This window comes from Spinacia oleracea, chromosome 3 (assembly GCF_020520425.1).
Source record: "Spinacia oleracea cultivar Varoflay chromosome 3, BTI_SOV_V1, whole genome shotgun sequence".
Classification (NCBI taxonomy): Eukaryota; Viridiplantae; Streptophyta; class Magnoliopsida; order Caryophyllales; family Amaranthaceae; genus Spinacia; species Spinacia oleracea.
Window position 1 is genome coordinate 99,598,949 of NC_079489.1, and position 17,012 is coordinate 99,615,960.

General features: G+C 35.2%; 1 protein-coding gene across 3 annotated transcripts; it reads left to right on the forward strand.

Annotated features, from left to right (window-relative positions):
• Positions 1-1,833: 1,833 nt before the first annotated feature.
• Positions 1,834-16,194, forward strand: LOC110783466 (ubiquitin receptor RAD23c-like). 3 transcript variants are annotated; one of them, XR_008930781.1, is made up of 16 exons: positions 1,834-1,987; positions 3,123-3,284; positions 5,464-5,526; positions 10,003-10,076; positions 10,166-10,216; positions 10,333-10,510; positions 11,747-11,806; positions 13,774-13,847; positions 13,948-13,998; positions 14,114-14,291; positions 14,485-14,592; positions 14,667-14,735; positions 14,883-14,930; positions 15,067-15,180; positions 15,285-15,363; positions 15,877-15,937. XR_008930781.1 is itself a non-coding variant. In XM_021987805.2 (16 exons), the coding sequence occupies exons 1-16, from the start codon at positions 1,922-1,924 to the stop codon at positions 15,985-15,987; spliced, it is 1,473 nt and encodes a 490-aa protein (XP_021843497.2). In that variant the 5' UTR covers positions 1,834-1,921; the 3' UTR covers positions 15,988-16,194. The 3 variants fall into 3 exon arrangements, 2 of the variants coding, with proteins under 2 accessions (XP_021843497.2, XP_056696582.1); XM_021987805.2 differs by having other exon boundaries at positions 15,067-15,167; positions 15,877-16,194; XM_056840604.1 differs by lacking the exons at positions 1,834-1,987; positions 3,123-3,284 and adding an exon at positions 3,605-3,844 and having other exon boundaries at positions 15,067-15,167; positions 15,877-16,194.
• The last annotated feature ends 818 nt before the right edge of the window (positions 16,195-17,012 follow it).

Consider the following 17,012-nt stretch of genomic DNA (forward strand, 5'->3'; position numbering starts at 1 on the left):
GTTACTATTTTATTATATTAGTTACTATATGTTTGAAATAGGTACTATGTTTATTTTATCATGATGTGTTACCATATGTTTATTTTCTTCAATAGTTACTATATTATTTATACAGTTACTATATTATTTATATAGTTACTATATGTTTGAAATAGATATTATGTTTATTTTATCATGACTTGTTACCATATGTTTATTTTCTTTAATAGTTATTGTACGTTTTATATAGTTACTATATTTTTGAAATAGGTACTATGTTAGTTTATTATGTTATGTGCATGTTTTTATGTTATTCTATATTTTTAATGATATAGTTACTGTATTATGGATAGAGTTACTATATTATTATCACATAAACTATGTCTGCAACTCTGTGACTAAATGACCATCAATAATATTTATAGGTATTATATCTTGTATTATAGTAACTATATGTTTGGTATAGTTTTTTTATGTATATTATAATGTTCTTTTCATGTTCTTTGTTGTCTTCTATGTTATTAGTAATAAGAGTTACTATGTTATGATCACAACAACTATATGATCATAACAATAACTATATCTACAACCTTGCTCGTATATGACTATCATTAATATTAAGAGTTACTATATCATGTATAATAGTAACTATATATTTTTAATAGTTATTATCTTATCATTATGTTCTTTTTATGATTTTTCTTTGTACTCCATGTTATTATTAATAAAAGTGACTATATTATTTTGACAGTAACTATATGACTATAACAATAACAATAACTATATATGCAATTCTGCAAGTATTTTACCATCGTTAATTGTAAGAGTTACTATATGATGCATAATAGAAACTACACGTTTTACATAGTTACTATGTTATTTTTTCATATTTAAATGTTAAATTATTAACTTAGTTTAAATATTATTGATTCAGAAATACAAAGATGATGCACCCAGAATTGAAATCGTGCAAAGAATAAATTCTGCAAGGAAAACAAAAGCAGGAGGAGAAGAAGAAAATCCTGACAACAATGGAAACCAAGAACGTGGTAGAGGAAGGACATGATGTGTTGGTGGAAAAAAGAGACGTGGTCCATGTGGACGTGTCGATAGTATTTTTTAGTTCAAAAAGCATTTGAGCTTAACATGGTTTATTTAATAGATGCAAAGAATTAGAATGTCGTAGCTAAAACAACTAACCAAGTAGTTAATGTTTTCTTTATTATTGTTCAAGAGTTATAATTACTGTTACTTTTGATATAGTTACTCTTTTATATTTCAGTAATTATGTGATATATAATAGAAAAAATTACTATATGACCTCTAAACCATCTATATCATATTGTTTATTTTTATAATATAGTAATTGTTTTACAGCTAAAGTTATTTTTCTATATAATATAGTTAATCTTTGGATAGAATAATTGTTCTCATCGAAATTACTATATTATTATTATTTATTTCATAGTTACTATTCTGAAAACATAGTTACTTTACAGAACCTATAGTTTCTATAATTTACTTTTTTTTGTCTGCAAGAATGAATATATAGTAGTAATTGTTTTACAATTAAAATTACTTTTCTATATGATATAGTTACTCTTTGGATAGAATAGTTATTCTTATCATTATTATGTTCATAGTTATTATTCTGGAGATATAGTTACTTTACAGAACCTACAGTTTCTATAATTTACTCACTTTTAAAATTACCTAATTACCCTGGTCCATGGTAATCTTATGGTGGACCGGGTCCATGCAAGTGGAATTGAAAGTTTTATTATCATTGAGAATTTGCAAAAGTATAATGCTACCATAGATAATTTTCATATATATATTTATATATATTTTTTTTCCTATATCCTTTATTCTTGCAATTTACTCTGTTCATGTCCCTCCAAGGTGACCACGGTCGAAGGAGAAAGGGGGAGTGATAGTGAGAATGAAGGTTTTCGTGAAGAATTTGAAAGGGACCTATTTTCAAATTGAAGTTAACCCACAACAAACGGTTTGCATTTCCATCTCTATTTTAACTGTCCTTTTCTTCAATTTTATCTTCTTAGTTCTCATCTATTTATTAAATTCTCCTTTTTCTTCTTCTTTTACATTTCTTAGATTGTGATTGCAACTAGATTCTATGAATATTGTAGTTTATTTGATTCACATTGCTATAATTTTTTTTGTTTAATGCTAAAGTTCTGGTACTGCAATTTAGCAAAAAAATTGAACTAGCGGCATACCCAACAGTCCAACACAAATATTAGACTGAACTTGAGCAGTTTTACTCGGACACGGGTAATGATGTCGGACACGGGTAATGATTTCGGGTATGTGTATAAGTGTGCGATTCGGCTATTTTGTAAAAATTTCCATGATTTTTGGCCCAAGCGGATTGTTATCAGGATACAACAAAACGGACAATATTGCGTATTGCATTACATTTTTGCATCCTAATCGCATCATCTTGTCTGTAAGAGGTGTTCGCCATGGTTATAAGTGGTCTAGTCAATGTTAATGGTGTTACATAGATTCGACTGTTTTCTGAAAAACTTCCATGATTTTGGCCATAAAAGGATGTGTTCGATGATAGAGTATAAAACTAATCTTGGGGCTTCGACCATCAGCTTAAGCTTTTGGTTGAGTTGGTCCTTTAACATTGTATCAGAGCCAACATGACGCAAAGGTCACGGGTTCGAATCTCATCCACCCAGCATACTTCAAGCCAAAAGGCTTTCATGTGAAGGGGCGTGATAGAGTATAAAACTAATCTTGGGGCTGCTTTTGGTTGAGTTGGTCCTTTGACATTCGAAGTGTCAGTAATCCAATGTCCACACCCTATTCCCACTTTTATCCTCAAAACTGGTAATGTTAATGGGATTCAATTTAATTTGTTAACTAGTGATCATATCTTCCAAACGTGGGTGGCTGTCTTTTTTGAGACATAGGGTAGAGCTAACTATAAGTACCATGGCTAATTGAATGCATGTACTTCTTATTAATTGCTATTGTTGTGGAATGACAATGAGTTCAAGAACTGCCATTCCAAGGCATATAATTTTCTTTTTGTTGCGCACTACTAAATACTAATAATTCAGCATAATTATTTTTTGCTGTTTTTTTTTTTTTGTCATGGTTTTTCTCAGATAGCTGATGTGAAGAAAAACATTGAATATGTACAAGGAGAAAATGAGTTTCCTGCATCACAGCAGATGCTTATTTATCAAGGAAAAGTTCTTACAGATACAACTACACTGGAAGAAAACAAAGTTGGTGAAAAGAGTTTTATAGTCGTCACGCTGATTAAGGTATGTTGCTCTATATTTTACTTTGGATTAAATAGCAGACATGGTTGCTGCGCTGATGCATTACTAGGATCAGGTGGTCCTATTAACAGCTAATTCTTTTGCTCTTGCCATAAAGATCTTCATCAGTCTTAGGATGACTTCTATTAAAATTGAATGCTTTGCAGTATAGCTGGTCAAGGAAAATGCAGGCTTAAAATGCAAATGGTACACTAGCTGGGAACATTAACTCTGAGTGTAGCAATCAAAACTATTTGGTAACTTTTTATGCTATAGGGAAAAAAAGGAACTTTTTGTGGCCTTCTTCTAGAATTTCTTCAACCTTGATTATTCATCTAATGAACTGTGACCCGTCAATAATTACAATTGTGACCTTTCCTTATCCACAAAGCACAGCCCCTCATTTCTTATTAGTACATGACTTAAGACCCCCCTCTCAACACGGAAGGGCCGGCTTTTCATTTCTTGTGTTATTGTGTTCCTGCAAAGTACCAACAGCTGAGTGCTGGATTGAGTGGCTTCTTCTTTTTAATCTTCCGTTCGTCCTTTCATTTTCTGCTGGGGTATCGTAACACTCTTGTCTTGCTATTTATTGACAATCCAAGCTGTTGATAACATGTCTTAGTTAGGTCTTTTCACTGGATTATCCTACTTCACATGTGGCTAGCTGATGCAGGAATTAGCTGGTGTTGCTATCATTTGTTATTGAGTGAAGACCCACTTACCCTGATCATGTTATAGTTGTTCTTCTTTTTTTCAATTTCTTTTTATCATATTAGTAAAATTAATAAAGAGTGTAAAACATTAGGTAACTGGGGAACAACAAAAAAAGAAAAGAGAATCATGCTGGTGTTACCTTGGACAACTTCTGCACAGAGTTACCTTGTATGCGAGTATTAGATTTTTTACTGTGTGCAATTATCATCCTATTTTATTGAATTGGGCCAATATTACCACTTTTATGTTATTATTCACCTTGTCAAGGCACGATTCTTCTTTGTTCCCTCTCCCTTCTTCCTCAATCCCTTAGATGGGCAGGTCCAATGTGTTGTTATTTTTTTTGGATAAGTTAGTGCTCAAGTTAATGTGTTAATATCATTTTGAACTTTCTTAAAGCTGGTATTTTCTGAGTTTTTATCGTGAACATTACCTGCCTTTTTTGCTTACTCTTCCGTTGCCAAAATGATTGTAACTAACAAGAGCTCCATTTGATTTAATATCTACTTTTTACTTTGACTTCTGTTTTTAATGGACCTCGAGGTTTTGTATATTCCACCGTCCCTTAATGTTCTCCTTACTTTCCACTTTGGGGTGTTCCATAAAGTTCTAATAACCTCTATACTTCATCATTTTATCCCCTTTCCTGCCAATATTTACACATTTTCACTCACTATTTCTTACTTTATCCACCTTTTTTCTTAGACCCATGCACCTTTTTTCACTCTCTTTCTTACTTAACATATTTTTCTTACACCCACCAACCTTTTTGCACACTCTTTCTTACTTTATCCTCCTTTTCCTTACCCCACTTACTTTTCTCAAACTTTCCTAGAAACAAGAGTTTACGGTAAGTGAGTACGACATTGAGGAACGGAGGGAGTTGGTAGTTGCAGAGGTATGCTTTGTTTACTGGGGTGTTTTTTGTGCAAGTGCTATTTTGCTTCCGTACCTAAATTTTAAAATTGACAAATACCTTATGTAAAAAAAGGCAATACAATCTGAAAGCTTCAATGGTATGTTGTTTTCTAAAATTATGGACTGATGTTGATATCATGGAGGGGTAGCTCATGGAGATACACCAAGCCTTACGGTTTGGGAGTGTGTCACTTAAAATAATCCATAGTATTTTACAAGGACAACAAGTATTTTGGAACGGAGGAGAAAGGGGAAATTAGATGATCAATTTGGGATGTGAAAGGATCTGTCAACATTAAATAGGAGTATAATTTTATACATTGATCAAGAATTTTTGGGCGGTAAAGTTGAGTATTATTGCAGGTTCCTGGTATTTTGAGGTTTAAGGTGTTGTTGTAGTCTTGTAGAGTTAAGGATTGTTTTAGACAACTGAAATAACTACGTCAAAATGAATAGTTGTTCGTAAGTGATACTCCGCATTTGTTCTCGTTGAATTTCTATGATTTTTCTAATAATACTAAATGATTGAAGATTGTCACTTTGTCAGAGTAAGAGCTCATCTGGGAGAAGTTCAGCAGCAACGGCAGGAGTAGCTGTGCCTACAAGCAAAGTAAGAACAGCTTTAGCGCACTGTTGATGCCATAAATTTCTTGATTTTTTTCTTCATGGGTTTATTTAAGTACCAAATGCAACAACAATTATGGGTATTATACGGTAGCAAGAAAGATTATAAATAACGTAAATTAAGAATACAAAGATTTAACGTGGTTCACTAACAATGGGTTACCTACGTCTATAGACAGAGGAGAGGAAGGTTTTATTGATATTGAGGAGTACAGATTACAAAATACAACTAGGTTATGACTTATAGAGTTTATATAGTGCTCTCTAGACAGATGCGGACAAGCCCAGAAAATAGGCCTAAATCAGATAACCCTATAGAGTTTATGTTGAGATAGTAATTAGGGAAGTTGAAGTATTTCCGTAACGGTCGATATTCATGATGGAGGTTGAAGTATTTCCGTAACGGTCAATGTATTCATGATAGTAATTAGGAATGTTGAGGTATTCCCGTAACTGTTGAAGTATTGATGATAGGATATTGAAGTATTGATGAGGTATATTCTAACAATGGGGTTTAGAGAGGTCCTAATATACTACCATACCCTTGAATGATAACATCTGTTCGAAATGTTGTTTCTAAACTATATTGCAACATGCTTGTCCAAATCTAATCAGAAATTTCCACCTACTCTTTAATCAACTCATTCATAATTTATTATGTTTTGGTATTGTTGTGCATTTAGCAAACTATCTTTAACTTCACCACCGTTTTATTATAGGCTTTACGTAGCTCCATTTGCCTACATTCATGCCTAATCACCACTTGATAGAATCCTTTGCTTTAATAGTATTTTCTTGACAGGTGTTTTTCTTGTCGTTTAACGAACAGCACCCAATCAAACAAGATTTATAGAACTTATAACTAACACACTGTATTGGCTAAAGTGGTAAGATTCAGGATCGTCCCAAGAGAAATGTTATTTTGGATTTATCAACTAAATGCGCCACGAGCTAGCTTATGGAATGGAGAAAAGAGTTTGAAATGTAAAGGAATGATTAAGATAATGTAAGTATTGATCAAGAATAAAGAACTAGGGGATTGGGGTTCAATACGAAATTTATTGGGCAAAAGCAAGGGAGAAACATGCTTAGAATTGCAAAAAAATGATACAAAAGGGTTCCGGCGAATAGATTTAGTCCTCTAATTCCCTTAGAAAAATTCCGCTCCACCTAGAAACTAGAATGACTCGAGTAATGATTAAGCTAACCGACATGCTATCATTAACCCTCAGTTTCTTAACAAATTAGCAATGAAACACTTCAATCTCACTCCCTAGCTTAGCATTTTATACTAACCTAGAAAGACATGAAATCCTTTTTATCAAATCATTTAATCACAAAACTAGCATGAATCAACCCTCTATATTCCCCAATTACTACCCCATATCTACACCCTTACCCTGGAGAAGACCTAGGATGCTCGGACTCGGCTACGGGTTCAAGGGTCGGACTCGAACTTTTTTAAAGTCAAGGAATCGGTGACACGTTTTAGAAGTGTCCAATATTCAGATACAGACCCGGGGACATGGCAACCATTAAAAAATATTAATTTTGTTTATTTAAATATTTATAATGACTGTATGAATATTAATAAATGAAGTATTTTTTTGTAATTTAAAAAGTAAATGCTCTGAAAGTTGAAAACTTGAAACTATAAATTAAAATTCACGTGATATATTTTCCCAAGATAAGAAAGTGGGTCAAAAGAGTATGAAAAGCTAATTAAAATAAAAATAAATAAAATAAAAATACTGACAGGTTGTCCCACTTGCTTACTTATCTAGCTATCCCCCAATATTTTAATTTATCCACGTTATTTAATTCACTTTCAGCTTGACAGTTGTCCCCCACCTTCCCCACCTTTCCCACACCTACATACTTGAAAAAAAAAAGGAGCATCGACTTTCATGGAGGTCGTCTTCCATGGAGGTCGTCTGCATTCAACAACATGCAAGAGCATCAAACCAGCCGGAAAATATATCTAGTGACTCGCATTTCTCAGGCGACCAGAGTTCTCGGCTTCCATAACCCTGATTCGAGGCCTCTATTTTCAAATCTGGTTTTCAAAACCCTAAAAGACGATTCCATTTCCCCCAAGGCGAGTCCGGTCCGGATTCCGTGTCCGCACCCGAGTCGTGTCATGTCGACACCGGTACGATGGGGTGGTGGAGCGAGTCCGAGCATCGTAGGAGAAGACTACTCATTAGGCATATCAGGGCCATCAATTAATTCGTGAAGCAACTTCATGATGTAATCAACTCCAATATTGGCAATCAAACTAGGATTAGAATCTATACTATGATCAAACATTTACAAACACTAGCTTGAATTCCACCAAACTTCTCTCTACTTGCTAGGCAAAAAATTACCAAACCAAATTAATGAGGAGTTCAAATAGCACAAATTATTGCAAAAAAAATCAATGCAAAACATGGATCAACATCAACGTCAATCACAATCAAAGGAGAGGAGAAGAATAATTTATTTACAATTGATGCTTCAATTTATGAATCCAAAAATCCAAAGAATATCAACACTAAACCTAACTTTCTCTCCCAAAGAATATATGGAAATCTCTAAAAATGGAATGCATCTTGAACTATTTATATGCTTCCCTAAAATTAGAATTAATTACAAAGATTTGCGGATTCCGGGCAGTTGTGCGCGCGCATAAAAATTGTGTGTGCACGCACAAGGGGGTGTGTCTGCGCGCACAAGATGACGGAGCGAACACCAAACATCTCTTCGTATTGTGCACATGCAAGGAATGCGTGCGCACACTTGAGGCGATGCGTGCGCACGACTGAGACGGTGTGTGGGCGCAGGAAATGTGTGCGTGCGCACTCAAAATCCGGATGTTCTGCCTTGTTTTCCCACTTTTTGTGCGCACGCACAAAAAGGGATTGTGTGTGTACACATTTGCCAATTTTCCGAATTGCGGATTTCTTCCTTGTGCGTGCGCACAATACAACTTCTTTGAGAAATCTCCTTGTGCAATGTTCATTCCTCCGAGATCACCTATACAAATTGCAAGTAATAAGAAGCATATATAATGCTACTTCATATAAAATATACAAAAACAACTAAAAGACTCTTACAAGTGAATAAAGAAGCAACGCAAAGATAAAGGGCTAAAATCTAGAAAAGACGAGTAAAAAAAGAAATAAAACAAAGAAAAAGGAAAGAAAATCCTAAGCTAAGAGAGACATAAATGTATCTTATAATTTCTTATTGTGGAGAACTCCCAAAGTGCTTCTCCATTTAGGAAACGTTGAATGTTTTGACTCCAAACTAAGAGATGCTCTTTGCTTTCTATGTAGCTTATGTCCCAATTTCTAACTTGAGATGGACGACATACAAATCCCAACCTTGTAAAAATTCTTTCTCCAAGTACCCTGTTTTGGTGATATTCCACTCGAAAACTTGGCTCCAAGGTTTTTCTTCAAAGTTCTTACTCATCACCAACACATTTTTATAAACAAATCCCACCAAACTGTGGTATTAGCTAATTGCATACACCGTGGCACTTCCCCTTGGATTGTTTTAGTAAGTTCATCTATAACTATGGCTTACGGGAGGGGACTTAGGGCAGACGCTTAATCAAACTCCATTTTAATAGAAAATAACGTTGTATTTCCTCTTGGGTTGGGTTTACGTTAATCTCATCTAACATAATTTGGTTTTCTTGATTAAAAATAGAATTTGTAGCTCTATTAGAATATTTTTGCAAATGTTTAAGACTAGAAAAGTGCACGTTTTGATTACCAAAAACTGATTTATTTTAGCCTATATTTTTGCAAAAGCAATAACTATAAACATCTACATTTGGATTGAGCTACATTCAAATGGACTCTTTCATTTTGTATCTATTTCTGCAAAGCACTAGGATTGAAAATTCTGGTGTTTGAGTAGTCATTGGTTGATGGCACTGTTAATTGATTCGCTAGTATGAGACTGGGTACGGGATTGCAATTCGCTACCTACGTTGCTAAGTTAAACCAAAATTGTATCATTTTAATGGTATAATTCGCCTTTTCGGTCCGCGGTTCGTGGGGTGATTAGAGAATTAGGTAACACTGGTTGATGGCATAATGCTTTACTGACATGATTCAACAGAACCTTTAGTTGATGTATATTAATGAAGTCACAACATTTTACTCTTAGTATGGTTGTATAATTTTTTCTCCTTTGTCTCCTAGGTGAATCGTATTAGTGTCAAAATGCATACAAAAGACCTGTATGTATGCGACACAGCAATACCTGATGCTTTGTATAATGGTTCTCAGCCTTGTGACCTTGTCCATTGATTTTTCATTTTTTTGATCATGTGAATTTAATTTGTTGCTAATTGTTGACCTCTACCTTGTTGACTGAATTATGATATGAAAATATTTTTCCGGCTAACGAACTTGAAATTTGAAAGCAACTGTCCCTTTGACAACCATTATGTGTTTACCGTTAGGCTCCTGCTACACCTGTGTCTCCTTCTACTGAAGCATCTGCTACACCTCCAACTAATGTGCCTGATGTAGCTTTGTAAGTTCTGCAGTTTTATATTGTTTACTTCTATTAGTATTTCTGGCTTGAATTTGTATTCTTATGGTGCAACATCTTCTCGTTGGCAGCCCTGCATCTGCACCTACATCGACGCCGGATCCCATTGTCTCATCTTCTGTGTGAGTGTCTCATCTCTTTTAAATTCTGAAACTCGAGAGATTCTGTTCATTCCTATTAATTTGGATTCAAGTTTTCTATAGGTTGGGATTCTTCCTGAAACTTTATGTCGATGCAGGCCAGAATCTGATGACGGTGGACAGGTAGCTAAAAATCTTGTTGCTGGAAAGGACATTGAGCATACAATACAGCACATACTTGATATAGGTGGAGGAATTTGGGACAGAGACACTGTTGTGGATGCCCTTCGTGTTGCATCTAATAACCCAGAGAGAGCTGTTCAGTATCTAAAATCTGTAAGTAAGATCCCTACTTCATCTATTTCTCTGTTGGCGTAGTTTCCGCTGAATAATTGAGCAAGTTGATATTTTCTCGAAGTTGATACAAAATGAACCTTTTCTGCTTGCTGGAGTATGCTATTTTTTTTTGTCAGTCGTTATATGATCTTGCTGGTACGCTTAGTGTATAAGGTATTAATGAGCAAGCTGAGTTGAAGTGTCTCTCCTGCTCAAGGCATTGGAGCTTGGCAGCTTATGAATACTTCATCTGGTGTTTCCATTTCTCTAGGCCTTTAGCGCAACCATAATGGATGTCAGCTAAAGGCTTAGAGCAATATAATACGACAATGGAGTGAAAATTATTTGGAAATACCATGTTGTCCTTAGTTTTTTTTTGTATCTTTACCTTGTACTTGTCTTTTTTTTCCTCCAATTGAGGTACCTTCAATATTGACTACAATTTTTTTATGTACCTTGAGATGTAGCATATTTGTGTAGTTGTAGTCTTCTAGGTGTATTCTTTATTCGATTAAGGAGTCTTTCTTGGTCATGTAAGTACGTTTCCTAATTCCTTTACTAATGTTTGGAATTCGCATAGATATCATCTATAAAAAACCTGATTAGTGAAAACATCTATGGGGAAGTAAGTTTTCACTTGTTTGATTGTTTATTGGGCATAACTATTGAAATCTAAAAAGCTTTACCTAGTTTTCCGTTGTTTAGATTATTTTAGTTTTCCATAATTTTCCAATGTTTTTCCGTTGAGTTTGAAAGAAAAATCATGTGAAACTAAATGGCATATAACTGCTTGTATAAGATTTCCGCATTTTTCTGCAGTTATACTTTTCCATTTTTCTCTCCTGATCAACATACATGGTCAAATTGAGGAATCCATACATTTCTACATTTTCACTTAGTGTTTCTCATTAATGTCAAGTTACCAAAAACGAAAAACTGGCAATAAAATCTGAAAAAATGCAATGCAATTTTAAAAACTTCTAAGACTATGAAATGATTGAGATAGCATGGAGAGTAGCACCATGGAAGTGCAGAAATGACATAAATGATTGTTTTTGACAAATTAAATAACTTCCAAGACTATGAAATGATTTTTTTGACAAATAAAATACAAAGTAACAGAAATGTCAAAGTTATCATTGACAAGATTGATATTTGCATGTGAAGTTAGTATTTGTTCGTTTTATCTCTTTGATTGGCATCTTCCATTATTACTGAATGAATGAGGATTGTCAGAGTAAGAGTTCCCCTGGGGAGAGTTCAGTGGCAGCAGCAGCAGCTACACCTACATCTGAGGTAAGAACAGCTTATGGTGTTCATGCCATTTATTTTTCTATTTTTTTTGAAGCGTTTCTGTTCATGGTGAGACAGAACTGGCTTTCCAGCAGCGGGCTCTGAATTAATGCAAATTTCAGTAGCAACAACTATATGTAAAACCCAATTTGTGTGACGGGTTTGGTGACGTCCAAATATAACTTGATAGTTAAAAATGTTGGAATTTGGTGAGGCTGATTTTGGACCTAAACAATTGTTTTTTCCCTAGAAAATGTACAGTGATAAGAGAAAGATGTTTATATATATATAAAAAAAAATTGATCTCTTTCATAAAAGATAAAAGTACTAATCACTCTTTCTTAGGTCGATTCATGCAATCACTTAGGAGTTAGGACTTAGAAATACCTTCTTATGCTGCTTATCGCAGCATCAAAGTGTATTGTACCAACATTCCAAAATCATCTGAGTCTTTTTTCTCAATTTTGTTTCCTTCAACAGAACTTACCCCACCTCGTCTTTTATCATCTCATTCTTCATCTTATTTGTTTAGGTATCGCTGCACATCCAGTATTGCCTTATAGGCTTGAACTTACTTCATTGACCAATATTCTGGGCTAAACACCATTTGATAGAATCTCTTGAACTTTAATCATTACTCGGACTCTTCATTTCTACACGTGTCGGATCCTTGATTCCTTGACACTTCAACATGGGTATGGGCACTTTATTTTTCTTTTGTATGGGATATTGGGTATGGACACTTGACACTGCATGTTGGACCAAAAAAATATGCAATTCTTTTACAAAATACTGAGTATCTGAGTAAAACACTTGGAAATATAGCCATGTCTGACATGAGTATCTTCCAAGACACTTGTAAACCACCAAACATTATGCAGTGAGCAATGTCTTCATCATTCCCACCATTGGAATAATTGACCCCAAAAATTTGAAATGCTCTCTGCTTTTCATGTGTCTTTCGCTGCAATTTTGATTTTAGGTCCAAGACATACACATCCTGACCTTTTCCAAATCCATACTCTAAGTACTCCATCTTTCTTATACTACTTGAAACCTTGACTCAAGTTTCACTCCAAAGTTGTAACTTATCATTTACGTGTTTTACAGTCACATACACCATAACTGTATTAAAATAGCATACAGCATGGTACTTCCCCGTAGATTGTTATTCGTTCTTATATTACTATGAGTTAGAGGAGGGACTTCAGGTAGATGCTTGATGAAGCCCTGTATCTCCACTTGGGTTTACTTCAGTTACACTTAGCATAATTTTAATTTTGTATCTTTTTGGCTTGAAGATTATGATGTTTGAGTCATTGATTGATGGCATGGCATAATGGATCAATGATTAGTTATGGAAACATGTTTTAGCAGCCAGCACAACCTACTGTCCGAGGATATGAAGTCTCAACTTTCACCCTAGGGCCTTAGTGTGGCTGTATAAATTATTCTCATTTATTTCCTAGATGCAAGAAAATGATACTAACTAATGTTATTTCCATGTAAAGAACCAGTATGTTTTCTACATAGTAAATCCCTAATGTTTCATATCATGGTTTCTAGCGTTGATAGATTCCCTTGATCTTGGCATTCAGCCCTTGTTCTGTTCACCTTGTTTCCACTTATTTCTGGAAATATAAGTTCAGATAAGTTCAGTTAAGTTCAGATAAGTTCAGATAAGATAAGTTTAGGAAAATTAAGGGTTGGCCAAGTACAATTTATAACTAAAATAAGTTTTGATAAGTTCTAATAAGTCCAGATAAGTTCAGTTAAGTTCAGATAAATTCAGATAAGATAAGTTTAGGAAAAACAAGTGGAAATCAGGTGAATAGAACGCAGCCTTAGTAATTAGTATGTTGCCAATTGTAGAAGTTACCTTGTTGCCTGTGAAACTGCAAACTATTTTCCAGTTAAAAAACTTGAAAGCAATTTCCTCTGTTTGCAACTGATATGTGTGTACCTCTTAGGCTTCTTCAAGCCCTGAGTCTTCTTCTGTTGAGGCATCTGCTACACCTCCTATAACTGTGGCAGGTGCATCTCTGTAAGCTTTGCTGTTCTTCACTTCGTTACTGTATTATTTTTAGCGATTCTCGAAGTCTGTAGTCTTATCACTTATGGTGTGGTATCTGCGCATTTGGCAGCCCTGCATCTACACCTACTTCCGTTCCAGGTCCCATTATTTCATCTTCTCTGTGAGTGTGTACTACCTTTTTCTGTATTGCAGAACTCAAGAAATTATATATGTTGATTCGTAACAGTTTGGATTCAAATTTTCTGTATTCTTTCTGAAACTTTATTTTGATGTAGGCCAGAATCTGATGTTGATGGCCACGTAGCTTCAAATCTCGTTGCTAGAAATAACTATGAAAATACAATCCAGCACATACTTGATATGGGCGGAGGAGTTTGGAACAGAGAGACTGTTATGCGTGCCCTTCATGCTGCATCCAATAACCCAGAGATAGCTGTTGCATACCTTTATTCTGTGAGTTAGGAATCTTAGGATCCCACTTCCTCTTTCACTCGGTTGTGCAGTTTAACATGTTGGTTGTTGACATATATAAAAAAATACATGCATAATGAACCTTTTGTGCATTCTGTTGCTGGAGTACACTATTTCTTTGGTCAGTCATTACTCCGTATTTCTTATGATTGTGCTTGCTTGCTTAATGTTATAGGGTATTCCTGAGCAAGCTAAAGGGCCCTCTTCTGCTCAATCCCTTGGACAACCAAAGTTAGTACCAGCCAATGGACCTAGTGCTGGTCCTCAAAATATTTTTGCTCGGGTATGTAATGTGATGATTGTTCTCCAGTACTGTAGAGAATTTTGTCTTGGTCTGAAGTTCTATTTCCGAAGCAGGGCCTTCGCAGTGTGGGTTCTGATGCGGCTCCCGCTGGTTCCTTGGATTTTCTGCGTAACAGCGAACAGGTATGTTGTCTACTTATTCAAAACAAATTTAACTTTATGATGTCACTATCTTGCTAAGTCATCTACAGCATCAATCATTTCTGTACTAGTAAAGTAGAAGGGAGTCTGAGAAAGGGAGAATTGTTTATTTGAATGTTTTCTCTGCAGTTCCAAGCTTTGCGAGCCATGGTTCAAGCTAATCCGCAGGTTTTGCAGGTATTATGTTCACCATGATCAATGCTGGTGTTAAGATATTTTCTCTGTTTCTAATGTACTGATATTATTCATCATTTTATTTTACTCGTACTTTGTTTTAATTTTCTTTCTTTGTCCTCTATATTTTTCATAACAGCCCATGCTTCAAGAGTTTGGCAAACAAAATCCAAATTTGATGAGGCTTATTCAAGAACATCAGACTGAATTCAACCAATTGTTAAATGAACCTGTCGAAGAGTAAGGGTTTTGAGTATGTAATTTTTTGTAGACAGTTGTTTTTTTTCCCCATCATTGATACCCTTTACTCCTCTTCCTCACCACTAAACTACCTTGTTGCATATAAACTTCTTTCAGGAACATACTTGAACAAGTTGCTGCTGCAACGCCTCAGGCCTTACAAGTTACTCCCACTGAGCATGCTGCCATAGAACGGGTAAGTCCTGACTCCTGAGTTTTGGTTATTCTGCTGTACAGAATGATTATACTAACCGCATGTCCACATACTTATTATCTCATGCGGTCTTTGTTATGTAAGGTTGATCCTTAAGTGGAAAATGAATAGTTGGGTGTTTTTGGATCTGGTAAACCAGCGGGAATTATGTATACAAGTAGAAAAATTTGGCCAATGACCACTAGTTTGATCGGATTAAATATACTCTCTGTAGCAATTAGCGCAAACGTGTAGATCCGGATAATGAGAAAAACAAACAAACAAACAAACAAGGTCTTATGAATCATACAAGGGTGTTAAATGAATTTTCTGAACTTTTCAAAATCTTCAGAGTTACTTGAACTCGTTGGTAGTTGATGTGAACTTTCAAGAAATACAAAGTAAGCAACAAGATGAAGAAAAGAGACTCTACATGTGCAGCAACATTGCTTATTGAATCACCAATTCACCATTGAATTCTGTTTTTAATCCAAAATAATCTCCTATTGTGTGCAGCTTGAAGCTATGGGTTTCGACCGGTCAAGTGTACTAGAGGTGTACTTTGCCTGCAACAAAAATGAGGAGCTTACAGCTAACTACCTTCTAGATCATATACATGAGCTTTGAGGATTTTGTCGTGGGAACTAATAATGCTTTCGTTCATCAAGAATTTCTGCCGGTTGTTTGCGATTCCAGTGGCGCCGTTATTTGGTGACGACTGCATACATTGCTTCTGTTCACATAATTTGGTCCCCGTTATTTTTATTTTTGACTGGTGCCCAATACTTTTGTTAAATTGTAACTAAATTTATCAAGTTGGGTGATCTTTGTGTAGTCAAATGATACGGAAAACTACCAATTGATTGTTGGTTCCCTAGCCATGAAAGCTAGGTTATGGGCCACCAACATGGTCGATATGGGCACCTTGGAGATCAAGCAAGAAGAGAGATTGCATATAAGATGCTTGACGTTTGTACCAACCAGGAAATAGATAAAGCAAAAGAAGTGAAGTGTGTCCTGCACTCCTGCTAGGATGGAGACCAATTCGAGATAATAAGGAGTCTTAGTAAACGACGTTGAATGGCCGAAGAGGGCAAACATGCTTGACTAGCACCACCTTGCTACACTTGAGAGGGAGAAAAGGCAGGACCCAAAAAACACTTCCATTTGATTGTCGAGGATGACGGAAGAATACAAGTGTTGGAAATAATGCAAAGAAAGAGTTTTACCATATTGTGAAAATGTCCAACATTGGTAGAAATGAAAAGTAGGCTTTTCAAGTGAAGTATTTAAAGAAAAGGGTTTTGTCCCACATGGAAAGAAATCAAACTTTTCCCTTTGTTTAAATATAGGGAAGTAATGTTTATACTTTGAAGTACTTCCCCAAGTGGTAGGCGCGTGCCGTCGCCCGTCCGGCCGGTTCGTGTTCGTGGCACGTGCAACTGACTGTCCATCGTTTCCGTTTAAATTGCAAATTAAACTTCATTTTTGGTTACGAATTTTTGTTCCTACATAAATCAGCTTTGGGGATCAGTTGTGAGACACCGGAAAATCATTATCCTCTTCATCTCTTCTCTGTTTTATTCTGAGCATATTATGAGTTCGTAGTTCGTTTTATTCGAGTGCACGTTAAGACAAATTGCTGTGTAAAA